Here is a 26,731-nt window from a genome sequence, read left to right on the forward strand (position 1 = left end):
CTCCCCATTGCCCAGAGACTCAAGTACAAAACCCTAACCATGACATACAAAGCCATCCACAACCTGTCTCCTCCATACATCTGTGACCTAGTCTTCCGGTACTTACCTGCACGCAACCTCTGATCCTCACAAGATCTTTCTCTACTCTCCTCTTATCTCCTCTTCCCATAATCGCATACAAGATTTCTCTCGTGCATCACGACTACTCTGGAACTTTCTACCACAACATATCAGCCTTTCGCCTACCATCAAAAAGAACCTGAAGACCGACCTCTTCCGACAAGCCTACAACCTGCAGTAACCGCCGATCGACCAAACCGCTGCACGACCAGCTCTACACTCACCTATTGCATCCTCACCCATCCCTTGTAAATTGTGAGCCCTCGCGGGCAGGGTCCTCTCTCCTCCTGTACCAGTTGTGACTTGTATTGTTTAAGATTATTGTACTTGTTTTTATGAGGTATACTCCTCCTCACATGTAAAGCGCCATGGAATAAATGGCACTATAATAATAAATTAATAATGATAGATGCCACTTTGTTGGTGTTTGCCGCTAATTTTTGTAAATGTGTAGACTTCTGGTTGGGTCTCCTTCTTGCGTGTTGCCTGTACCAGTAGGCCTCCAAGACCAGCAGGCCTTCACTTCCTTGGAGTCAACTACCCATTTTATTATCTTTAGATTATTCTGACATTATCAGTCTACAAAATGTAGATAATATTTGTGCTACCTGAGTGTGGATGAGCATGAAAGCAGGTTGAGCTATTGTATGTGGTATCAGGGCTTCCATCAAAAGCGCCCAACACTGATTCCTTACCCACCTCATCTTACTGAGACGTTTAACTGAAACCTGTAAATGCTGTCCCAGACCCCATACCTCATGCCTGGCTGATTGCTGTAGTGCCATGCTACAATTTGCACTGTGGGTGAATTGAGGCCACTTTCCTGGTGTCTGCCCCTCATTTGATTTGTTTTAGCAGATTTTAGGGCCATTATAAGGTGTTGTGCATCCGTTTGTTTTTGCCTCCCATTGACTTGTATGGCATTCGGTTATGTTCAGCAAATATTGCAAATTCGGCGACCGTAATCCGAACATTGAAATATTTGCTCATCTCTAGACACAACCCCTTTGATTACCCAATTGGCCTGGTAAGTGGACTGTGGATATAGTTTTGAGTCATGTGACATACACAGTATCTCCTTATGGAGAAAGATACTAGATTGAGGTGACAAAGGAGAGGCCTGTGCTGGAGTCTGGACATTTTATTGCTATAGGGTCTGTATGGCAAAGACGATGGTAGGAGACAGCATCCATTTTGAAAGTAACAGTACCCTATGTTACAATCCAGGATCGTTTACCAGCATTTTAATAGGTAAAGGGGACACCTCAGGAGTGTCAACTTTTGGGCTCGTTTTATCTAATCCCTGCCCATTTTGTCCTTTGTTCGGCAAGAGGTCATTGATGTAGTGTCATTTACCCTCAGACATCTCTGGACCGTACAAGACTTGTAGTGATGATTTTATCATTTTATTACAAGAAAAGTGACAAAAACAGACATTGGTTGGGGAGCCCCAGGCTTCTCACACCCTATTCAGATGTCTCAATAGAGCTTGATGACAAGCCACCATCATCCCTCCGATCAGGTTCATGAACTCCTGGAAATTTAGCTCTCCATCCTGCTTAAAGTCCACTGCTCCATCCACCGATTTCATCAACTTACGAACGATGTCTGGGTCCTTCTGGTTCTGAGGGCAAGAGGGGAAAAAAGACAAAGGGGGTCACAGAGAAAAGGCCTACCAAAATGCAGGGTAAAAGACTGGAGTCACACTGACCTCACACTATGACACTGCCCCAATCTCACTAACCCCACAAGGTAAGCCCAAGTCCATCATGACATGTTCTGTGCTGCTGGAAGCTCTCTTACACTTAGGCCCCCCTTCACACATCCTGTTGATTTTGGTACTGGAAAAAGCAGTACTTGTCAGATCCATGGTGTGTTGTATGTATGTATGTATGTATGTATGTATGTATGTATGTATGTATGTATGTATGTATGTATATATATATATATATATATATACATACACACACTTACAGATACATATATATACATATTATCCGTGTATCATTTATGGAATGAAATGCAGCATATTTTATATAAGTATAGAATTTTTTCTGTACTTTTTTTATTTCATTTAATAAAAAAAATAAAAAACAAGTTTTGAACTCCTACCTAATTTTCATAACCAGCAGAGGGAAAGCTGACCGCTGGGGGCTGATGTTACTATTCTGGGAAAGGGGCTGTGATGAGGGAGCCGCCACCATCTTGGAAGGGCATATTAACAGAGATTGGAGTGACTCCATTTTGTCTCCTGGTCACAGGTTTGCAGAGATGAGTGCTCCTGGCCCCCACCTATCCTCATGAATAAAGTTCCTTTTAGCATGGTAATTAAGTCAAGCTCAGTGTAGCAGGCAGAAGGTACTTCAAAGCCAATGAGGAAGCCACACCAGCAGGGGACTAGGAGGTGCTTGGGGGCTTAATTAAAGCACGCATGTCAAGTGGCCACAGGATATACGTCTATTGTGGCCTCCCAGTCGAAACATCTCCAACATGGAATCGTGAATTATGGACGCATCGTCCGAGGTACAGGCTCAAAAAATATCCCCCTCGCCCTAAAGAGATTGCGCATCTGTCAGTGCAATTCCCGAGTCCGTGAGAGTTCTCAAACCTGAGATATGAAGATCAGCCTCACATAGCGACCGAATGGGTCCGAGTTTGGTCCCTGGGCGACCAGCAGAACCAACATGGGGTGCGCTGGTACCGCCCATGTACTGATCCGACCACCCTGAGAGCAGTTAATCCATATATTAGATATTGGGCACAGATTTTGCAGTTAAGCTGAGGGGTGGAGATTGCTAGCCAGTTACAGGGGGGGCATAGAAGGTTTAAGAGCTGAGGACACTTGGAGAGTGGGACTCACTCTACAGAAGAAGATGATGATAAACTAAGGAACAGGGTATGCCAGCCAGAGGGGAGCAAGCACACGCTTTCTGGGGCTGCCTGGCAACTAAGTCTTGGACCTGCGGAACGCTGAGCCCCGCGGCTTCCACAAGCGACCTTCAAGCTGGTAAATTGACCGCCAGCTGTATACCTTTAAGCCTTGTCTTATGATTGTTATATTTTACTCTAATTCTTGATATATTTTGTCTGTATATTACCTGTAATTACCTAGTGCGCCCTTAAGGCAATTAAATCAAGTTAATTTTGGGCTGATCCTTTTACTCTGATTGCGAATCTTAGAATACCCAGCTTGGGTAACAGGGCAGTCTCCCCTGCGGCCATTTGCTCTAGGTGCAATTCCCTTATTGACCTGAGACACAAAGGGGGCACCAGAGAGCTGTGCCTGTGTAGTTACGTCACGGATTGGTGACGTGGGAGGAAGCGGGGTTTCCTGCACAGGAGCTAATATCCCAAAAGGTTCCAAGACTATTAACAGCTCACAGCTGTTTGTTTAGCCTTTAATAGTTAGTTTACGGGGTACCCCAGAAAAAAGGGTCCCCCTATAAATTCTAACCAGCAAAGGCTAAATAGAGCTGTGGATTTTAATTGTTAAGGAAAAGACCATGGATATTGCCCCCCTTCAATGCACCATTTCTGGTACTTGGCCTTGCTCTTCCCACTTGCCCTGGTGTGGGGGAAAGTGGGATTATTTAAACTAATGAATAGGTTCAAGAGGGTTGGGAGTGGTTATTTCAAATAAAAGGATTTCATTCTGGCTGAGTGTTCATACAATATGACTATGGAGTTAGCAATGGGGCATCTAATAGATGCATCTCCATTGCTAATTCCTGGGCTAGATGTCAGCAGATATAAAACAGCTGACATCAACCTTCACCCAATAAGGTTGAGCTCTATAAGACGCCCCCATTACTAACCCCATAGTCATATTGTGAAAAGACACAGCCAGAAAAAAATCCTTTCATTGGAAATAAAACACTCCCCACCCTCTTTTACCTATTTGTGTACAATTTTAAAAACACAAAAATACGTAAGCTACTTACCGGTAGCGGTGTTTTTCAGGAGCCCATGACAGCACCACGAGAGAGGGGATCCGCCCTTCATGGACAGGAAACCTACAGACATAAAAAGGGCGGCACCTCTCTCCCTCGTCAGTTGGTTTACAGAGCATGAGAGGACCTCCTAGGCTAGCAGCATATAAACAATTTTAAAACATGGTACAGTTCACCCAGTGAATAAACTTAGTACTTAATGGAAAGGTGTTGACCCACACAAGAAGAGAGGGTAGGGAATATAAGGGTGCCGTCATGGGCTCCTGAAAAACACAGCTATCGGTAAGTAGCTAACGTATTTATTCAGTCGCCGTGACAGCACCATGAGAGACTTTCAGAGAAGTAAAAGAGACTAGGGAGGGACAACTGCTTCAAGCACCCTTCTCCCAAACGTGAGATCGGAGGAGCTATCCAAATCTAGTCTATAGTGCTTAAGAAAAGTAGATGGAGAAGACCATGTGGCCGCCTTACAAATGTTGTCAATCAACACCTCTGATCTCTCTGCCCAGGAAGTAGCCATGGCTCGAGTGGAGTGAGCTTTTTATACCTTTCGGGATCTGCACGCCACTTGCTGAATAAGGCCGGCGTCACACACAGCGTAAAACAATACGGTCCGTATATTACGGCCGTAATACGCTGAAAAGTCCCCAAAAAAATGGTCCGTTGCTCCTCCGTAGGCAGGCTGTGTCAGCGTTTTTTGCGCATGGCATCCTCCGTATGTAATCCGTATGGCATCCGTACTGCGTGGTTTTCTCGCAGGCTTGCAAAACCAACATACCGCTATAGAAGTGATCCATGTGTCCCGAAAAGAATGAAAATATATATATATATATATATATATATATATATATATATATATATATATATATATATATATATATATATATATATATATATGTCAGTAGACACATATATGTATATATATTCATACTTATTCCAGCGCTATACAGCTTGAAAGCCGGTAATTCAATTACCGGCTTTTTCTTTCTCCTTCATAAAACCCGACATGATTTGAGACATGGTTTACATACAGTAAACCATGTCTTCTCTCCATTTTTTTTGCAGATTCCACACTACTAATGTCAGTAGTGTGTATCTGCAAAATTTGGCCGTTCTAGCTCTTAAAATAAAGGGTTAACTGGCGGAAAAAATTGGCGTGGGCTCCCGCGCAATTTTCTCCGCCAGAGTAGTAAAGCCAGTGACTGAGGGCAGATATTAATAGCCTGGAGAGGGTCCACGGTTATTGGCCCCCCCCTGGCTAAAAATATCTGCCCCCAGCCACCCCAGAACAGGCACATCTGGAAGATGCGCCTATTCTGGCACTTGGCCACTCTCTTCCCATTCCCGTGTAGCGGTGGGATATGGGGTAATGAAGGGTTAATGCCACCTTGCTATTGTAAGGTGACATTAAGCCTAATTAATAATGGAGAGGCGTCAATTATGACACCTATCCATTATTAATCCAATTGTAGTGAAGGGTTAAATAAAACACAAACACATTCTTTAAAATTATTTTAATGAAATAAAAACAATGGTTGTTGTAGTATTTTATTCAACGCCCAATCCAGTCACTGAAGACCCTCGTTCTGTGAGTAAAGAAACATAATAAACCAACAATATACTTACCCTCCGCAGATCTGTAACGTCCAACGATGTAAATCCTTCTGAAGGGGTTAAAACATTTTGCAGCAAGGAGCTGTGCTAATGCAGGCTGCTCCTCGCTGCAAAACCCCAGGGAATGAGGCTAAAAATAGATCAATGATCTATATTTAGCATCATTTGCGGTGAGGCGCCCTCTGCTGGCTGTTCATAGATCGTGGGAAATTACCTAGAAAGCCAGGGAGCCAGGGAGCTTTCTAGGTAATTTCCCACGATCTATGAACAGCCAGCAGAGGGCGCCTCACCGCAAATGATGCTAAATATAGATCATTGATCTATTTTTAGCCTCATTCCCTGGGGTTTTGCAGCGAGGAGCAGCCTGCATTAGCACAGCTCCTTGCTGCAAAATGTTTTAACCCCTTCAGAAGGATTTACATCGTTGGACGTTACAGATCTGCGGAGGGTAAGTATATTGTTGGTTTATTATGTTTCTTTACTCACAGAACGAGGGTCTTCAGTGACTGGATTGGGCGTTGAATAAAATACTACAACAACCATTGTTTTTATTTCATTAAAATAATTTTAAAGAATGTGTTTGTGTTTTATTTAACCCTTCACTACAATTGGATTAATAATGGATAGGTGTCATAATTGACGCCTCTCCATTATTAATTAGGCTTAATGTCACCTTACAATAGCAAGGTGGCATTAACCCTTCATTACCCCATATCCCACCGCTACACGGGAATGGGAAGAGAGTGGCCAAGTGCCAGAATAGGCGCATCTTCCAGATGTGCCTGTTCTGGGGTGGCTGGGGGCAGATATTTTTAGCCAGGGGGGGGCCAATAACCGTGGACCCTCTCCAGGCTATTAATATCTGCCCTCAGTCACTGGCTTTACTACTCTGGCGGAGAAAATTGCGCGGGAGCCCACGCCAATTTTTTCCGCCAGTTAACCCTTTATTTTAAGAGCTAGAACGGCCAAATTTTGCAGATACACACTACTGACATTAGTAGTGTGGAATCTGCAAAAAAAATGGAGAGAAGACATGGTTTACTGTATGTAAACCATGTCTCAAATCATGTCGGGTTTTATGAAGGAGAAAGAAAAAGCCGGTAATTGAATTACCGGCTTTCAAGCTGTATAGCGCTGGAATAAATATTAATATATATACATATATGTGTCTCACTGACATATATATATATATATATATATATATATATCTATTCTATGTGTACACATTTATTATATCTATTGGACTGGAAGCTGTCAGTGTGATTTTACTGTACACCGCACTGAATTACCGGCTTTTCTCTCTAACAGCGCTGCGTATTTCTCGCAAGTCACACTGCTTGTCCGTGTGTAATCCGTATTTTTCACGCTTCCATAGACTTTCATTGGCGTATTTCTTGCGCAGTACGGTGACAAACGCAGCATGCTGCGATTTTGTACGGCCGTAGAAAGCCGTATAATACTGATCAGTAAAATACGGCAAATAGGAGCAGGGGCATAGAGAATAATTGTGCCGTATTTTTTGCGAGTTTTACGGACGTAGATTCTGCGCTCTTACGTCCGTAAAACTCGCATGTGTGACGGCGGCCTAAGCCAAAGAAATTGACATTGCTCTTCTTATAGAGACTGAAGGTTTTTTAATCACTTTAGTTACTAGTTGTTGGATCCTATTCACTTTTGCATCTGGAAGGCGACATTCCTGCCTACAAGAATCTATGAGAAGACCAAAAAACTTCTGTACTTTAGAGGGTTGTAAACGGGATTTTTTAAAATTAATGAGCCAACCCAATTCCTGCAACGTTGAAGTCACCTTTCCTAACTGGTTAGTGCAGTGTGATTCCAAATGACCCACGTGTAACATGGTCTACTGTGCTGTAGTACCTCTTACAGCACCCCCCGTGTTTCAGGAGGTCCACTCCGTTTCTGCTGGACTCTGAAGGAAGGACGCTGGCTAAAATTTCTTGATTACATGGGAGCATATAAAAGCTGACTGCTACTCCAGGTATTTCCAGTCTAAAAGAACCCACTTTATTTACTACACACAGAATACATAACCCAGATACACAGGGCAGGCCAATAGAAAAAACAGGCCAGACATACATTACAATAGCCGCAGGGGGCCGGAGCCTGCTGGTATTTACTGTGGGAATTACAAAAGTGGGGGAGGTCAGAAAGAGAATATCTTGTCCAGGGGCGCAGCCTGTGAACTGATGCATTTCACATGGAAACTATTATACAGAATATATATATAGCATAACATATTCTTGGTGCTGGGAGTTCTGTAACACGGCTCCCCTTTTCAGCGACGCGATCGGCATACACAGTCTGATCCTTAACGGATCGGTTTGGGGATGACCGAAGTTTATGGGGTTGGAACAAGTTCCGTTTGTCGACTTAGTCCATAGGCATTACCGTTTTGTTTGCCGGGCCTGTAGTGGATTGTGAAGTCCAGAGGTTGTAGGGCTAAACTCCACCGCAGTAATCTGGCGTTGTCTCCGGAGACCCGATTAAGCCAGACTAGGGGATTATGGTCCATTAGGAGGGAAAACTGTCGTCCATACAAATATTGTTGTAACTTTTTGAGTGCCCATACTATTGCCAGGCACTCCTTCTCGATGGCCGCATAGCTTACTTCACGGGGCAGTAGTTTCCAACTCAGGTAAGCTACCGGGTGTTCTTGGCTATCCGGCCCGACTTGGCTTAGTACTGCCCCCAATCCAAACACAGAAGCTTCTGTGTGAACAAGGAAACGTTTAGTTGGATCGGGTGCGGCCAATACAGGGGTATTGGTGAGGGCGTCCTTTAGCTGGCGGAAGGCTTCCTCACACTCTGGGGTCCAGGTTACCTGGCGGGGTTGGTTCTTATGGGTCAGATCAGTGAGGGGCTTGGCCACGCTGCTGTAATTGGGAACAAATTTCCTGTAATACCCCGCTGTCCCTAGAAACGCCATGACCTGGGTTTTAGTGCGTGGGGTGGGCCATTTGGCTATGGCCTCAATCTTGGCTGGTTCTGGTCTCTGTTTCCAACTTCCCACCCAATGCCCTAAATACTGAACCTCTGCTTTGCCCACGTGACACTTGTTTGGGTTCAGGGTGATTCCGGCCTTGTGGATCCTGTCTAATACTGTCTCTAGGTGATTTAGATGCTCTTCCCATGTCGCGCTGTAGATGGCGATGTCATCCAGGTAGGCACACGCATAGTCCTGGAGACCATCTAGAAGCCAGTCAGCCAGCCTCTGGAAGGTCGCCGGGGAAGTCTTCATCCCGAATGGCATAACTCGAAACTGGAATAAGCCAAACGGGGTGACAAATGCCGACTTGGGAATAGCATCAGGACTAAGGGGAATCTGCCAGTAGCCTTTGCATAGATCGATGGTGGTCAAATACTTTGCCCCCGCCAGCCGGTCTAACAACTCATCCATACGCTGCATGGGATATGCATCAGTCACTGTTTTCTCTTTGAGCTTACGATAGTCTACACAAAACCGTGTAGTCCCATCCTTCTTGGGCACTAACACTACGGGGGATGCCCAGGGACTATCTGACTCTTCATTGACCCCTTAACGCAACATCTCTTGTATCTCTTGTCGCATCCCTTCTCGTACAGACTCAGGGACGTGGAAGGGGGGTTGTCATAGGGGGGTCTGATCCTGGGTCTCAACCTTGTGTTGTGCCAGGTGAGTGTACCCAGGTTTCCCTGAAAACATCCTCTGTCGCTGCCTCAACAACTCCTTCGCCTGCTGTCTCTCCCGGGGACCTAAGTCTTCACCCCAGTGTACCTGGTCCCATGTTTTAGACTGAGTCCTCTCCCCTAAGATATCAGGCAAGGGAAGTCCGGCTAAATCCTCTGCTTCAGGTGCACAGATGGCCACTACCTCTTCAGGGTGCTCCCGATAGGGCTTCAGCATATTCACGTGGAACATGCGGATAACCCTGGGGTCGTCACAATCGGCGACATTATAGGTGGTGTCGGCTATTTTCCCCACTACCTGGTAGGGCCCCTGCCAAGCAGCTTGGAACTTGTTCTGCCTTGTGGGCTCTAACACCAGGACCTTCTGCCCTATTTTCAAGGTACGCTCTCTGGCCCTCCGATCGTACCATACGCGCTGGCGCCGCTGAGCCACCTGCATGTTCCCACGTACAGCCTGGGTCAGCTCCTGTAGGCGGTCCCAGAATTCCAGCACATAGGGTACAATAGGTACCCTTTCTATGATGCCCTCCCCTTCCCAGTGTTCTAGCACTAAGTCTAGGGGTCCCCTTACCAGTCTCCCGTATACCAGTTCGAATGGGGAGAACCCCGTGGATTCTTGGGGCACCTCTCGATAGGCAAACAGGAGGTGAGGCAAGAATTTCTCCCAGTCCCTGTAGGTCCTGGTAAAAGTCTCAATGAGTTGTTTTAACGTCCCGTTAAAGCGTTCACACAACCCACTGGTTTGCGGGTGGTACGGGGTGCTTCTAATGGACTTTACGCCGCACAGCTTCCACAGTTGGTTGGTCACCTCTGCTGTAAACTGGGTACCCTGGTCTGAGATAATCTCCCGGGGAAATCCAACCCATGAGAAAACCTGGAGCAGGGCAGCCACCACCGTCTCTGCCAGTATGTTAGGTAACTCAACCGCCTCTGGATACTGTGTGGCATAATCTACCACTGTCAATATATACCTTTTCCCTGACAGACTGGGTTTGGCTAATGGCCCTATCAGATCGACCGCTACTCGGCTAAATGGTTCCTCCACAAATGGGAGGGGGCGTAATTTGGCCTTGCATCGATCTCCCCTCTTGCCAATGCGCTGGCAACTGTCTCAGGTCTGGCAGTATTAACGAACATCATAGGTTACCCCCGGCCAAAAGAAGTTGTGTCAGACGATGCCTGGTGCGACTGACACCGAAGTGCCCGGCCAAGGGTATGTCATGAGAGATTCGCAGTAACTCCCGCCTATACTTCTTGGGAACTACCAGCTGTTTTATAGTGGGGCTTGTCCCTGTGTGGTGCTGGTCTGTGATCCGGTAGAGGAGTCCCTGCTTCCATATAAACTTTTCTCCTTCCAGTACCCCTTTCCCCTCCTGTGCCTTCCCCCGATATCCCTCCAATGAAGGATCCTCAAGTAACCCCCTCTTAAATTCATCTGGGGTGGCACAAAAAAAGTGTCTGGCTATGGGAATGTGTGTAGGGCTGGGATGTCTTACCTGGGCCTCCTCTGAGTCTGATTACGCCTCCGCAGCTTGAGCTGGTCTCCGGGTGGTCACAGGATATGTCTCAGCCAGAGGGGCAACCGAGAAGGCAGGCAACATGGGCCCCAAGTCATTTCCCAGCAAAACGTCTGCAGGTAAATCCTCCATCAAGCCGACCTCAACAAGGCCATCCCCAACTCCCCAGTTCAGGTGAATCCTGGCAGTGGGCAGTCGATGTATGGCTCCCCCTGCTACACGGACTGCCACTGTCCGGTCCGTCTTCTCTTGGTCCCGGACAAGATGAGGCTTCACAAGGGTCAAAGTTGCTTCAGAATCTCTTAGTCCCTGCATGCGTTTCCCATTAACCCACACGACCTGTCAATGCTGTTGTCAATTATCTACCCGGGCTGCATGCACGGGGTCTACTTCATGCAGCACTTCCTCCATGTCTTCCACCCTTTGGTTAGTTGTAGCCCCAAATGCCGGGTCAGCTTCGCCTTGGTAGCAGTGTACAGCAGCCCGGCTGAAGGTAGCTGTTCCCGCCTTTGGCCACTGGGTATGCTGAGTCCGGTTGGGACATTGTCTTTGCAGGTGGCCCAGCTGACGGCAGGTGTGGCATCGCGCCCCAGGGGAACTTTGGTAGGCCGGGTTTCTAGCTGGTCCCCCTACAATCTTCGGTGGTTTGGGGCCCTCCAGGTCCATGGGCGGACCCCTAGTGATCATCTTTGATCCAGACAACTGAGGCCTCCTGGCGTCATGATGTTCATCGGCCAGACTTGCGGCTTCCTCAAGAGTCATTGGCCGCCTGTCCTGAAGCCATTCCTGTGTCTCGGGGTTTAGTCTATTAAAGAATTGCTCTAACAAGAAGAGCTGGAGGACGTCCTCCTTAGTGGTTGCTTGGCTCCCTTGCACCCACTGTAGCAGTGACCGCCGTAATTTACAGGCCCATTCAGCGTGGGTATCGGTTACTCGTTCTATAAGTCCGCAGAACTTTTGGTGGTATGCCTCTGGTGTCAGCGCATACCGGGCCAAGATCACTTCTTTGATCCGCTCATAGTCCATACAGTCATCATCAGGTATCGTGCGATAGGCGTCCGCTGCCCGGCCTGTCAGCTTGCTGGCCAGAATTTGAACCCGTTCCTCCGGCTTCACTTGATGAAGGGCACACTGCCGCTTAAAGTCCTGCAGAAAGCCATCAATGTCTTCCTCTGCCTCCCCCAACTGTCGGAAGGCATTATACTGGATCTTTTTGTGGCTTACTGTTGAAGGTACCTGGGCTGAGGCCAGAGCTCCTCTTGCTCGCTGACTCTCCTCTCTCCGCTCTGCCATCTCTATCTTGGTTAGCTCTATCCTGGTCCGCTCGGCCATCTCTTCCTTAAGATCAGTACGCACATGGTTTGGGCCATAGAACGCCATTCTGTTCTTTACCTCCCTCTGGAATTCAGTCTCCTCCACGTTCACATTGGGGGGCGCTGCACTTTCGTGTTCCATGATGGCTGCTATCAAATCCACTTTTGTTTTGTTGCTGGCGATTAACCCTCGGGCTTCCACCAGATCTTTTAATGTAGTCTTCTTTAACTTCTGGTAGTTGTTTTCCATTCATTCCTTTCCTCCTGTAGAAGGGGTATCACATCCCGCTGTCTGCCACCAGTGCAATGGGGTCTACTGTGCTGTAGTACCTCTTACAGCACCCCCCGTGTTTCAGGAGGTCCACTCCGCTTCTGCTGGACGCTGAAGGAAGGACACTGGCTAGAATTTCTTGATTACATGGGAGGATATAAAAGCTAACTGCTACTCCAGGTATTCCCAGTCTAAAAGAACCCACTTTATTTACAACACAGAATATATAACCCACAAACACAGGGCAGGTCAATAGAAAAAAACAGGCCAGACATACATTACAATAGCCGCAGGAGGCCGGAGCCTGCTGGTATTTACTGTGGGAATTACAAAGGTGGGGGAGGTCAGAAAGAGAATATCTTGTCCAGTGGTGCAGCCTGTGGACTGATGCATTTCACATGGAAACTATGATACAGAATATATATATAGCATAACATATTCTTGGTGCTGGGGGTTCTGTAACACCACGATTAATAAATCATCTAAATAGGGTACTATTAACATAGTTACATAGTTATTAAGGTTGAAGGAAGACTATAAGTCCATCTAGTTCAACCCATAGCCTAACCTAACATGCCCTAACATGTTGATCCAGAGGAAGGCAAAAAAAACCCATGTGGCAAAGAGTAAGCTCCACATTGGGGAAAAAAATTCCTTCCCGACTCCACATACGGCAATCAGACTAGTTCCCTGGATCAACGCCCTATCAAGGAATCTAGTGTATATACCCTGTAACATTATACTTTTCCTGAAAGGTATCCAGTCCCTTCTTAAATTTAAGTAATGAATCACTCATTGCAACATCATAGGGCAGAGAGTTCCATAGTCTCACTGCTCTTACAGTAAAGAATCCACGTCTGTTATTATGCTTAAACCTTTTTTCCTCCAAACGCAGAGGATGCCCCCTTTTCCCTGTTTCAGGTCTATGATTAAAAAGATCATCAGAAAGGTCTTTGTACTGTCCCCTCATATTTATACATTAAAATAAGATCACCCCTTAGTCTTCGTTTTTCCAAACTAAATAGCCCCAAGTGTAATAACCTATCTTGGTATTGCAGACCCCCCAGTCCTTTAATAACCTTGGTCGCTCTTCTCTGCACCCGTTCTAGTTCAGCTATGTCTTTCTTATACACCAGAGACCAGAACTGTGCACAGTATTCTAAGTGTGGTCGAACTAGTGACTTGTATAGAGGTAAAATTATGTTCTCCTCATGAGCATCTATGCCTCTTTTAATGCATCCCATTATTTTATTTGCCTTTGTAGCAGCTGCCTGACACTGGCCACTGAATATGAGTTTGTCATCCACCCATACACCCAGGTCTTTTTCATTGACGGTTTTGCCCAGGGTTTTAGAATTAAGCACATAATTATACATCTTATTACTTCTACCCAAGTGCATGACCTTACATTTATCCCCATTAAAGCTCATTTTCCATTCATCAGCCCAAGCTTCTAGTTTACATAAATCATCCTGTAATATAAAATTGTCCTCCCCTGTATTGATTACCCTGCAGAGTTTAGTGTCATGTGCAAATATTGAAATTCTACTCTGAATGCCCCCTACAAGGTCATTAATAAATATGTTAAAGGGACACTGTCACATAGATTTGGAGGGAGCAATCTTCAGCCATGGAGGCGGGGTTTTTGGGTTTTTGATTCACCCTTTCCTTACCCGCTGGCTGCATGCTGGCTGCAATATTGGATTGAAGTTCATTCTCTGTCCTCCATAGTACATGCCTGCACAAGGCAATCTTGCACAGCGCAGGTGTGTACTATGGAGGACAGAGAATGAACTTCAATCCAATATTGCAGCCAGCATGCAGCCAGCGGGTAAGGAAAGGGTGAATCAAAAACCCCAAAACCCCGCCTCCATGGCTGAAGATTGTTCCCTCCAAATCCAGGTGACAGTATCCCATTAAAAAGAAGAGGGCCCAATACTGACCCCTGTGGTACCCCACTGCTAACCGCTACCCAGTCCGAGTGTGCTCCATTAATAACCACCCTTTGTTTCCTATCCCTGAGCCAGCTCTCAACCCACTTGCACATATTTTCCCCTATCCCCATTATTCTCATTTTATGTATCAACCTTTTGTGTGGCACCGTATCAAAAGCTTTTGAAAAGTCCATATACACTACATCCACTGGGTTCCCTTGGTCCAATCCGGAACTTACCTCTTCATAGAAACTGATCAAATTAGTCTGACATGAACGGTCCCTAGTAAACCCGTGCTGATACTGGGTCATGAGGTTATTCCTCTTCAAATACTCCAGTATAGCATCACTTAGAATTCCCTCCAGGATTTTACCCACAGTAGAGGTTAAGCTTACTGGCCGATAATTTCCGAGTTCAGTTTTTGTCACCTTTTTGAATATTGGCACCACATTTGCTATACGCCAGTCCTGTGGTACAGACCCTGTTATTATGGAGTCTCTAAAGATTAAAAATAATGGTCTATCAATGACTGTACTTCTTAATTCCTGCAGTACTCGAGGGTGTATCCCATCCGGGCCCGGAGATTTGTCAATTTTAGTGATTTTTAGACGCCGCCACACTTCCTGCTGGGTTAAGCCGGTGACATTTAATTGGGAATTTTTATCACTAGTCATTTTGTCTGCCATGGGATTTTCTTGTGTAAATACTGATGAAAAAAAGTCATTTAGCATATTGGCTTTTTCCTCATCCTCATCCACCATTTCACCCAGACTATTTTTAAAAGGGGGCCAACACTATCATTTTTTAGTTTCTTACTATTTATGTAGTTAAAGAATATTTTAGGATTATTTTTACTCTCTCTGGCAATGAGTCTCTCTGTCTCAATCTTTGCTGCCTTGATTTGCTTTTTACAGAATTTAATTTTTTAAGATGTCTTGTTCGTGAAGGTGCGCCATGACTTCTATCATTATTTTAGTGAATACCCGGGGTGCAACCGCAACACCAAAGGGAAGTGCTTGTTATTGGAAGTGTTCTATTGAACCATTAATTGAAACTGCCACTCTTAGAAATTGTTGGTGGTCTGCGTGTATCTGGACGTGATAATAGGCGTCTTTCAAATCTAAGAAAACCATGAAGCAATTGTTAAACATAAGCTTTATTGCTGTTTTTACAGACTCCATCTTGAAGGAAGGAACCAGCAAAAATGTATTTAGGCCTTTCAAATTAATGGTACGGATCCTTCAGGCTTTTTAATAAGGAAGAGAGAGGAATAAAACCCCTTACCTCTCTGTACTGTGGGTACATTAATCAGCACTCCTTTTTGCTGAAGTTCCCAGACTTCTGATTCTAGTGCCAATTGTACCATCGTGTGGATTGGCCTCAGGGTCCCCCCAGGCTCCGCCGCACCCGCTACTCCATCGTACCAGAGGGATACACCTCCACCCGGCGCGGCTCTACCGCGCATGCCCGGCCGCATCACCAGACTGCTCCCCCGGCTGCATCATCAGGGTGCGCCGCTGGTCTCGCCAGGGAACGCCCCTTCCGATCGCGACGTGTCTAAAGACACCCGAACATGCCAGCTGCTGCCCAGACCGAAGCGCTCACATCTGCAGGACGCGACCAGACCCAGAAAAGACCCTCCAGACACGGCCCCAGGAGTAGGTACCACATACTTACCCGGCACCTGCGGCGAAGGTTCACTAGGAAGCAAGCCGTACTGAAGGCTGCTTCCCTCTGTTGACAACGGACACAAGGCAGTCCCTCTGCTGTGTGGTGCATCCTGCGCCCCGGACAGTCCGAGGTAGGGGCCGTTTCGCTACCTGCGTCGGACCGCCAGGGCTGGATAGTCTTTTCTTCAACTTTTCTTGACAAGGTCTGTCTGAAGAGGTTCGCCTGTTAGGGACAGAAAACCAACTGACAAGGGAGAGAGGTGCTGCCCTTTTTATGTCTGTAGGTTTCCTGTCCCTGAAGGGCAGATCCCCTCTCTCGTGGTGCTGTCATGGCGACTAAATAAACACACCATATTCCTCACCTGTCCGACAACAATTATTTGTTCCCTGCCGTAATCCATCTCTGCTTCATCTGGAGGCCCTGAAGAATGGTGATATGAGTTGATTGTTCAGCATGGCATCCAGGAGACACTGAGCGTGAGAGCGCAGCTTCAGTGACCTGCGCGGACGTCATTGAGGTTACTTTGGGTAACTGAAGCTGCGGTTCCCATGCGCTGCTCATTGTGAGCAGCCCGATGAACAGCGGTGACCTCAGTGAGATCACTGCTAGCACCATGAGAAAATTCTCACAGCGCTAGCAGTGAAATCATGAAGGTTACCGCAGTTCATTGGCCGGCTTACACTGAACTAAGTGTGGGAATAGCTGGCAGTGACCGGCGGTACCCATTTTTTTCTGGGGTCCCCAAAAATTCACCAAGAAAGGCTTAGCAAGCAGTGGTGAGCTGTTATTAATATCCTTATGGGGTATAGTCCCTAGTCCCACTTTATTAACATCAGCCATCTTTCCCGCTGTCGGTTCAGAGAATTGTGTGGGAGCCTACCCAGTTTTCTTTTTTTTATCTCTTTACTTTACTCAGGAGTTACACAGCTGCTGCTGAATACAACTCCCATCATTGTAACCTGGTCGCACTGAGCTTAGATAGATCAGGCAACAACGATCAGAGCGATCTTCAGCACCCGGCAAAAGCGTGAACTTTCCATGTGTCATCAGTGTGCACCTGTGCCACATGCATTTCATCAATGGTGAATAAAATGGACACGTTTGTGGGTTTTTTACATGGACATATGGTCCTTGTGAAAGATCTGACATGTGCGCACCACCATTGAATTCAAAGGGTAAGTTCACACAGGGCGATTTTGTTGCTTTTTTATCCTGCAGCAAAACCTGATGTTCTTGGCAGGAAAGAAGCTGCATCGAAAACGCAGGTTTAGGTGGGTTTTTGTTGCGTATTTGGTGCGTTTTTTTCCCCTTTACACATGCTAATGTCCTTGGATTTTCAGCAGCAAAAACACAGCAAATAATACCTGCGTTCTTGCCGCGTTTTTTCAACACCTATTTAAGTCAATGGGTGAAAAAACAGCAAAAACGGTGAAAGAAGTGACATGCTCTATGTCCAAAAAACGCAGCAAAGCACAAAATACTGTTCAAACAAAAAAACCATGTGTGTGCATGAGATTTCTGAAATCTCATAGGCTTTGCTGTTAATGTAAAAAGCAGCTGAAAATTAGCATAAAAAAGCACAAAAAAAAAAAAAAAAAAAAAAAAAAAAATCGCAGCAAAAACGCCCTGTGTGAACTTACCCAAAGGGTGTGCATGTCCGTATTTGCTGTCCTTAGACAGATTGCATAGACATGAAAAATGGACATGTGAAGGTGCCTTACCTGTATGAAGGATTTCAGCTCAGTGTTCATGAAAGCCTCAAACTCTGTGTAATTCATCTGATTTGTGTCTCCTTTCTTGCCAGCGTAGTGTTGGAAAATGTGGATGATGGTTTCCATGGTGGACTCCATCTCTGATGGTTTGGTGGAAGAAACTGGATTCTAGGAAGAAGAAAAGACATTAAATTGGAATATATTATTACATAGATCTTAGACCTGATGAGACTGGGGTACTTACTATTAGGCTAGGTGGACAAAGAATCAGCAGCAAGGAGGAGCAAGTCAGACTAGATTGGTGGAATTTCAGCAGGAGACAAGGGACAAAATTTACCTGTCAATTAAATTAGGTGGGACAGAGTGACACTGAAGGAAGGATGGACACTGGGGAGAGGTCAACAGGTAGGAGCCATTGAGCAGAAACTTAGCATGAGGAGGGACACTTGGGGACTGTCAATCAGGGTACACAGGCAGAGATTCAATAGCTTAGGAGGGACAATGAAGAGCTGTGAATCTGACTAGGTGGGGGAGGATTCAGCAGCAATGAGGGACAATGAAGAGCTGTCAATTAGACTAGGTGTGGGGGGGGGGATTGAATTGCTTAGGCCTCTTTCACACTTCAGTTGTTTGGCGTCAGTCACTACCGACAGTGACGGATTGACGGATCCGTCACAATTGTTGAGAAAACGGTTCTAACGGATCCGTTTTTTTGACGGATCCGTTACTTGGGGGTTGTCTGGGAAAAGTATCTACTTTTTGGAGCATGCGCAATTGAAAAAACGGATTGGGGCGACGGCTCCGCCGATAAAACGGTTGCAGCGGATCCGTCGCCCATAGGCGGCCATTCTATGGAATGGCGGACGCGACGGATCCGTCGTGATCCGCCATTTCAGCGTTGACAAAAAACGTTTCAATGTCCGTCTATTTTCAGAAAACGTCCGCCAAATTTCGACGGGTCCGTCGCATGGCGGATGGAACGGACGACCATCCGTCACAATCCGTTGCTAATGCAAGTCTCTAGGAAAATAACGGATCCGTCAAAAAAAATTGACGGATCCGTTATTTGAGGAAAATGGCGGTTTTAGACTGATGCCAAACAACTGAAGTGTGAAAGAGGCCTTAGGAGGGACACTGAAGGGCTGTCAATCAGACTAGGTGGGGAGAATTCAGCAGCAATGAGGAGGAACAATGAAGTGGTGTCATCAGGTTGAGTGGACGGGTTTTAGTTTTAACATTCAAAAAGGATTGTATAACAATCCTGACATGGTTTTAGATTTTCTCAGTATGTACAACAGACTCATCAGGTCTGAGATAAACAGATATACAGAGGTTAATGAGCAATGGGTATATAAAGGTGGTCTGGCACTAACATTGCACTTTGTACCTTCTTTTCTGGAGGGCACTTGGCCAAGGCATCATTACAAGCTACCATCATCCCCCCAATGAGGTTGAGGAACTCCTGGAAATCCAATTCTTGGTCCTTTTTTCCATCAGCAGAGCCATCTACTGATTTCATCATCTTCTGTAGGATGTTTGGGTCCTTCTGGCCCTCATGGAACAGAAAATTACATGAACAACAGCTTACTCTTACTTTGTTCTTGTGGTCTATTATGTGCACTTTTTAGGCTACGTTCACATTGGCGTTCCGCCAATGTGCGTCGCTGTTGCGCCGGCGACGCGCCGGCGACGCAGCGGCGACGCAGCGGCGACGCGCCCCTATGTTTAACATAGGGGACGCGTGCGTCGTTTTGGTGGCGTTTTTCGCCACGTGCGTCGTTTCCGACGCTAGCGTCGGACGCAAGAAAACGCTACATTGTAGCATTTTCTGTGCGTCCGATTTTCGTCAAAAACGACGCACGCGTCGCAAAACGCGCGCGTTTTTGCGCGCGTTTTTACGTGCGTCGCGCGTTGCGTCGCCGACGCAGGGCGGCGCAACGCTAGTGTGAACCTAGCCTTAGTGGAGTGTCTTGATATGCACCACTAGAAATGGTAACTAGGTAAATAAATAATTGGATTAGTCATTGTGATATGTCCAATAATGGCCACTGCTTCCTGTCTCAGTTACAGGAACTAAAGGTACCGTCACACTAGACGATATCGCTAGCGATCCTTGACGTTGCAGCGTCCTCGCTAGCGATATCGTCCAGTGTGACAGGCAGCAGCGATCAGGCCCCTGCTGTGCTGTCGCTGGTCGGGGAAGAAAAGGTACCTTCACACATAACGATATTGTTAACGATATCGTTAAGTACAGGAGGAGTGCAGAGCACAGCGCCGGGGGACAGACAGCGGTAGGTAAGTATGTACTGTTTGTTTTTTTTACTTTTAGGATGGTAACCAGGGTAAACATCGGGTTACTAAGCACGGCCCTGCGCTTAGTTACCCGATGTTTACCCTGGTTACCGGCATCGTTGGTCGCTGGAGAGCGGTCTGTGTGACAGCTCTCCAGCGACCAAACAGCGACGCTGCAGCGATCCGGATCGTTGTCGGTATCGCTGCAGCGTCGCTAAGTGTGACGGTACCTTAATGGGGACAAGAAGATTCTAGATCACAGGAATGATTGGGGCTCTAGTGCTAAGGAATAGCAGCTGCATACCTGTCAGGGACAGCACCAGGCTTAAGGTACCGTCACACTCAGCAACTTTTGAACGATAACTATAGCGATCCGTGACGTTGCAGCGTCCTGGATAGTGATCTCGTTGTGTGACACGCAGCAGCGATCTGGATTCTGCTGTGACATCGCTGGTCGTCGCTGAAAGTCCAGAACTTTATTTCGTCGCTGGATCACCCGCTGACATCGCTGAATTGGCGTGTGTGACGCCGATCCAGCAATGTGTTCACTGGTAACCAGGGTAAATATCGGGTTACTAAGTGCAGGGCCGCGCTTAGTAACCCGATATTTACCCTGGTTACCATTGTAAATGTAAAAAAAACACTACATACTTACATTCCGGTGTCTGTCACGTCCTTCGCCTTCAGCTTCCCGCACAGACTGTGAGCGCCGGCCGTAAAGCACAGCGGTGACATCACCGCTGTGCTCTGCTTTATGGCCGGCCGGACCTCACAGTCAGTGCGGGAAGCTGAAGGCGGGGGACGTGACAGACACCGGAATGTAAGTATGTAGTGTTTTTTTTACATTTACAATGGTAACCAGGGTAAACATCGGGTTACTAAGCGCGGCCCTGCACTTAGTAACCCGATGTTTACCCTGGTTACCCGGGGACTTCGGCATCATTGGTCGCTGGAGAGCTGTCTGTGTGACAGCTCTCCAGCGACTAAACAGCGACGCTGCAGCGATCGGCATCGTTGTCTATATCGCTGCAGCGTCGGTAAATGTGACGGTACCTTTAGTATTTTGTGCAGATGCTTCCTGATTCTGCACAGTCAGAGGTTCTTCCAGGCTATTGGATCACCCATGAGAAGCTGTTTTATGACGTACATCCGCTGCTTAACCCCTATCTGACCTTGGACGGGATAGTACGTTCAAGGTCAGATCCCCTGCTTTGATGCAGGGCTCCGCGGTGAGCCCGCATCAAAGCCGGGACATGTCAGCTGTTTTGAACAGCTGGCATGTGCCCGTAATAGGCGCGGGCAGAATCGCGATCTGCCCGCACCTATTAACTAGTTAAATGCCGCTGTCAAACGCAGACAGCGGCATTTAACTACCGCTTCCGGCCGGGCGGCCGGAAATGACGTCATCGCCGACCCCCGTCACATGATCGGGGGTCGGCGATGCATCTCCATTGTAACCATAGAGGTCCTTGAGACCTCTATGGTTACTGATCGCCGGTGGCTGTGAGCGCCACCCTGTGGTCGGCACTCACAGCACACCTCCATTTCTGCTACATAGCAGCAATCAGCAGATCGCTGCTATGTAGCAGAGGCGATCGTGCTGTGCCTGCTTCTAGCCTCCCATGGAGGCTATTGAAGCATGGCAAAAGTAAAAAAAAAAAAGTTGAAAAAAAATGTTAAAAAAATAAAAAATATATAAAAGTTTAAATCACCCCCCTTTCGCCCCAATCAAAATAAATCAATAAAAAAAAAAAAAAATCAAATCTACACATATTTGGTATCGCCGCGCTCAGAATCGCCCGATAAATTAAAAAAAAGCATTAACCTGATCACTAAACGGCGTAGCGAGAAAAAAATGCGAAATGCCAGAATTACGTTTTTTTGGTCGCCGCGACATTGCATTAAAATGCAATAACGGGCGATCAAAAGAACGTATCTGCACCGAAAGGCTATCATTAAAAACGTCATCTCGGCACGCAAAAAATAAGCCCTCAACCGACCCCAGATCAGGAAAAATGGAGACACTACGAGTATCGGAAAATGGCGCAATTTTTTTTTTTTTAGCAAAGTTTGGAATTTTTTTTCACCACTTAGATAAAAAATAACCTAGTCATGTTAGGTGTCTATGAACTCATACTGACCTGGAGAATCATAATGTCAAGTCAGTTTTAGCATTTAGTGAACCTAGCAAAAAAGCCAAACAAAAAAAAAGTGTGGGACTGCACTTTTTTTGCAATTTCACCGCACTTGGAATTTTTTTCCCGTTTTCTAGTACACGACATGCTAAAACCAATGCTGTCGTTCAAAAGTACAACTCGTCCCGCAAAAAATAAGCCCTCACATGGCCAAATTGACGGAAAAATAAATAAGTTATGGCTCTGGGAAGGAGGGGAGTGAAAAACGAACACGGAAAAACGAATAATCCCATGGTCATGAAGGGGTTAAACGAAATGGATGGGACTTGTGGGTAACTTACTTTGGTGAAGGAGGACAGCTCACTGTTCATGAAATTCTCGAACTCTTTATAGCTCATTGAGGCTGCGCTCCCCTCTTTGCCAGCATATCTCTGGAAGATGGTGATGATCTTCTCCATGGAGCGCTCCATTTCGGTTGGAGGATTCTGCCTGTTTTGTGCCTAAGAGTGGAACACATTTCAGAGCTTTTTTTTAACACTTTTTCATGCAGATGAATAGCCCAAGCTCCTGGATGCATGTACCCAGGACTAATGTTTGACAACTAACTGCGGACCCCTTAGATCTATGTTTAGTATGAAGGTTTGCATGTTAAGAGGCAGCAGTGGTCATTTTGCTGCTCGCCCATCTGACACTGGAAATTTCACTTTCAGGTGGTATCCTTTAGAGGCATCTGTTTCTCTCTGATCTTTTACAGGTTCCATGGGGCGGTGGCTACATCATGCTGTCTCCCATACTGATGGTCTGTGAATCACAGGAATGTCAGGACTACCGGGGGGGGGGGGGGGGGGGGGGGGACATGCAGACACATGCCTAGTCGCATACTTGACACAGAGAGGCAGTCTTTTTTTTAAAAATCACCATATCAGGTCTACACAAACTGGACAATGTTCACTAGTCACTGCAGCTTTAAAGCACCCGGAAAATGTGGTCCCAGACTTTCCCTAATCTTTGAACTAGAAGGTCTTGACAAGGCTAGAGACCAATATTTCACTCCAGGAGGCCCCCTAAGATCACTTCTGAGTCTTCAGCTCAGATAACTCTGAGGCTGAATTAGTGTTGGTGTGATAGGGTTACAGTAGTAAATCTAATGACCGTAACTTCACTAGCTCTTAAGAAGAGTTTCATTAAATTATTGTACCCAACAGGGCCTCTTATGCACCTCAGGCTGTCATCCAGAGAAGAGAGTAGACTCATGGAGGGGCAAAGTCTCCTTCTAACAAACAGTGTGCTCTGCCCACTGCTCGGTTTGACGTAAAAGGACCCCCATACTGGACAATGCTCAGTACAGCTTATAGAAGCCTGAAGATGTGGCCTCAGAAGTTCCTCATTCTTCAACTAGAGACTCCTACCCAGGTTAGTGACCAACATCTCACTCCCAGAGGCCTGTGAGATATCCATCGAGGCTTCGACCAAGATAACTACCAGTGGAATTGAGTCGCCCGCCAGGGCCGTGGGGTAATCGGTACCAGGTCCGGTCGCAAGGGGAATGTCACGGTAGCGACCTGGTCTGTGGCCCTGGGTGCCCATGTAAAAGGGGAAGTTGAATAAAGTTTATGTTCGTGATGCCACCTGTGGTATTCGGTCAGTGGGGACCAACGCTGCTTTAAGAGGTCTTCTGGGGTGATGTTATGGCAGCTAGATGGTATAACTTCCCAAAGGTGAAGTATATCCCCAGGGCTCCAGGTGTGTAGATGGAAGATTGTGAAGTTAAGAATGAGGACACAGGTTTGCAGTCTCTTTACCTGGTTTACTGAAGACTTCAGGCAGCCACAGTCCAGGGTACCAGATCACAGGGCAGGCAAGGTCCGGCCAGTTTGGAAGTGAATCCAGAGTCCCTTTACCAGGTGGAGTTAAAAGCCTTCCTCTAGCATGGTGGTGTTGTAGTCCCTTACTGCCTATGGCTTCTTATAAGGTCCTCACAGTTCTTCTCTCTGTCCCCCATATAGGATAGGACAATACCTGTATGACAGGTAACTCGAGCTTTTTTTACAGGGACTCTATCACACCCCAGGCTCTATGTGTTACTGTGTCTTCAGGTGTGTGTGGCGGACAGGAAACTTGCAGTTCAGCTGTCCTGCCGTTCTCTGATGTAAGTCCTAGAGTCCCTTACAACCTCGGTGTGCCGGCTACCGGTTATCTGCGCTTTGCCTGGGAGACAGTCTGCTCACTGCTGTCCTCCCCCTGGTGTCCTCGCCTGTGCCTTGCTCTCCTTCACTCTCCCTGATCGATGTCCTTTCCTTCTGTATCTCTATCCAGGAGCTGCAGCACTTTCTCTTGGCTGCACGGCCCCTCATACGTTCTTCCTGCCTCAGACTGCTCCAGTCTGCTCTCTGGCACTTTGACTAACTTTCCCTCCAAAACCACACTATATATGTGTGAAGAGCAGAACAAAAATGATTACCTCAATGAACAAAAATAAAAAAAAAGAATTTGTGATAAATATTGACCTGTCCATTCAAGGACATTTTAGCTATAGTATGAAATCCTGTTTTTCTTGTCTGTGGAATTGCCTTTGTACTGTTTGTTGTGAAACTGCCGCCCACGAAACGGTTTTCTTTTCTTTTCTTTCTTTCCTGTTTTGTCTCTTTGTTTAAACATGCAAAACTTGTATAACCACTAAACCTACTGAAACAACTATATAAAGAAGGGATAGCACCTTGAAGGCAGGCGTGCTTCAGAGACTTCCCAGTGATACACTATACAAGACGTGTCTTGTGTATTATTTCTGGTGATTCCCCACTTCCAAAGGCTGCTCCGACTGAGTGTGATCCCGACATATGCATATGCAGGGGAGTCACCTAGGAAGAGGATCAAAAGCTCCCCCTTGTGGCGTGGAGTGTGAACATGTTGTGTGTATGGTGGTTACCTGATAAAAGATATCCTTCATCGCTTCCAAACATAACATCACTCTAACCTTGAGGAAAGCAATGTTACTGTGACGACCAGGACCCTGGGGCGCCACAGAATAGTCTTGGGCTCAGAGTGGTTGGTAAGGATTGGAGTGATGAAAATGATGACCACAAGCTCACAGGAAGAGTACCATAAGAGTATTGTGTCCTACCCAGGTGATGAACCTGATAAACAAACCTTTACTTGATCTCAAGAAGAGTCCTATATGATTATTGAGATGGCCCGGCTTAAGATCATCTCTGTTGATTAACCCCCCAGAAAACAACAACCACAATTATTATTATGGCACTTGGCCCAGTGTTAGGACAGTCAACGGATCCATCAGTAACTTTACTGTGACACAGAAACGAATCGATCCCTGCTATTCGGTTTTGATCAATCACAAAGGATTAGTCACAGGAAGTTATGACAACCAGTAAATATTTCTTTGAAAATCAAAAAAAGGAAATATTTCTAGGGAGTCACTCTGAGCTACTGCACCCCCAGGCATTAAAGAGCCAGTAACATAAAGATTAGAATATTGCAACACATAGGTATTCTTCTGCATAGTGGGCACTACAGTCATCTAGCATAGCTGATAACAGGTGACAATAAATTTCATTCCCTTGTACGATCCGCAGCAATAGTCCATTATTTAAGTAAACAGTTTATAACTTAACCCTAATAAATATTCGCTCCAATAACAAAAACATGACCCAGAGGTTATCAGCGGCCCCACCCCACAGCGCTACTAGACTCATTCCATAGTGACAGTTATAAGTCACACCCTTCCCCTCCATTGTACACAAAGACAGATAAGAGTGGATAGAATATATATATATATATATATATATATATATATATATATATATATATATATATATCCATCCATGACCGATTACAGCAGCGGAGATCAGGAGACGGAAGGACCCCTGAACAAAACAGTGTAAGGAAATCACAAAACTGACTCTGGGGACATCACATGATTCATGGGACATCAGACACTATATGGTGACATAACAGTGCACATAATCCATGTACAACATCATAATGAGATCACTAAAAATAAATGATGATATTGTGAGGCTGTCGTTACATGCTGGGAGTTTTTAGACTTGCAAAAGCACAGGTTGTAGACCACAGAACACGGTAATTTCGCAGAGATCCCATTTGCCCACCCAAATACTCGGAAAGTTTGCTGCAGAGCATTAAAAGGTGCAGATACACAACACAAAACCAGCCAAAAGAACTACTCAAAAAGAAGTTAACTCCATATCCCTGACTGGATGTGTGAAACTTCCTAAAAAACGTCCCCCACTGTGAAGCTGTACACTCACCATGGTGAACAGAGACCCTAGCGATGGTGCTGCGGAGGAGGAAAGCGTCGTAGAGCAGAGACCCCTGTGCTACAGAGGAGGAAGAACTCTCAGCACTAAGGGAAACAGAGACTCTGTGAGCAGACAGCCGCACCCAGAGGCCGCCAGCCAACACCCTGCCCAATTTCTACATTCCTCTCTCCCTTGGAGAAAAAAAAAAAAGGGTCTGAACTGATGACGATGAGTAATC

The 26,731-nt window shown here is 46.2% G+C and overlaps 1 protein-coding gene across 2 annotated transcripts; it reads right to left on the reverse strand.

The window, feature by feature from the left end:
* Window positions 1–1,504: 1,504 nt before the first annotated feature.
* LOC138680702 (uncharacterized) lies at window positions 1,505–26,731 on the reverse strand. 2 transcript variants are annotated; one of them, XM_069768002.1, is made up of 5 exons: window positions 26,503–26,731; window positions 22,558–22,716; window positions 19,177–19,341; window positions 17,799–17,957; window positions 1,505–1,744 (listed from the first exon to the last, which is right to left on the reverse strand). In XM_069768002.1, exons 1-5 carry the CDS (start codon window positions 26,503–26,505, stop codon window positions 1,580–1,582), a joined length of 651 nt encoding a protein of 216 aa, XP_069624103.1. In that variant the 5' UTR covers window positions 26,506–26,731; the 3' UTR covers window positions 1,505–1,579. The 2 variants fall into 2 exon arrangements, with proteins under 2 accessions (XP_069624103.1, XP_069624098.1); XM_069767997.1 differs by having other exon boundaries at window positions 19,177–19,335; window positions 26,503–26,659.

This window comes from Ranitomeya imitator, chromosome 1, assembly GCF_032444005.1.
Source record: "Ranitomeya imitator isolate aRanImi1 chromosome 1, aRanImi1.pri, whole genome shotgun sequence".
Taxonomy (NCBI): Eukaryota; Metazoa; Chordata; class Amphibia; order Anura; family Dendrobatidae; genus Ranitomeya; species Ranitomeya imitator.

Coding starts and splice junctions, on each gene's coding strand:
- LOC138680702 (XM_069768002.1), bottom strand. Junction 17,958..19,176: donor AGTGCCCTCCAGAAAAGAAG/GTACAAAGTGCA, acceptor TCTTCTTCCTAG/AATCCAGTTTCTTCCACCAA. Junction 1,745..17,798: donor AGCTGAAATCCTTCATACAG/GTAAGGCACCTT, acceptor TCTTGCCCTCAG/AACCAGAAGGACCCAGACAT.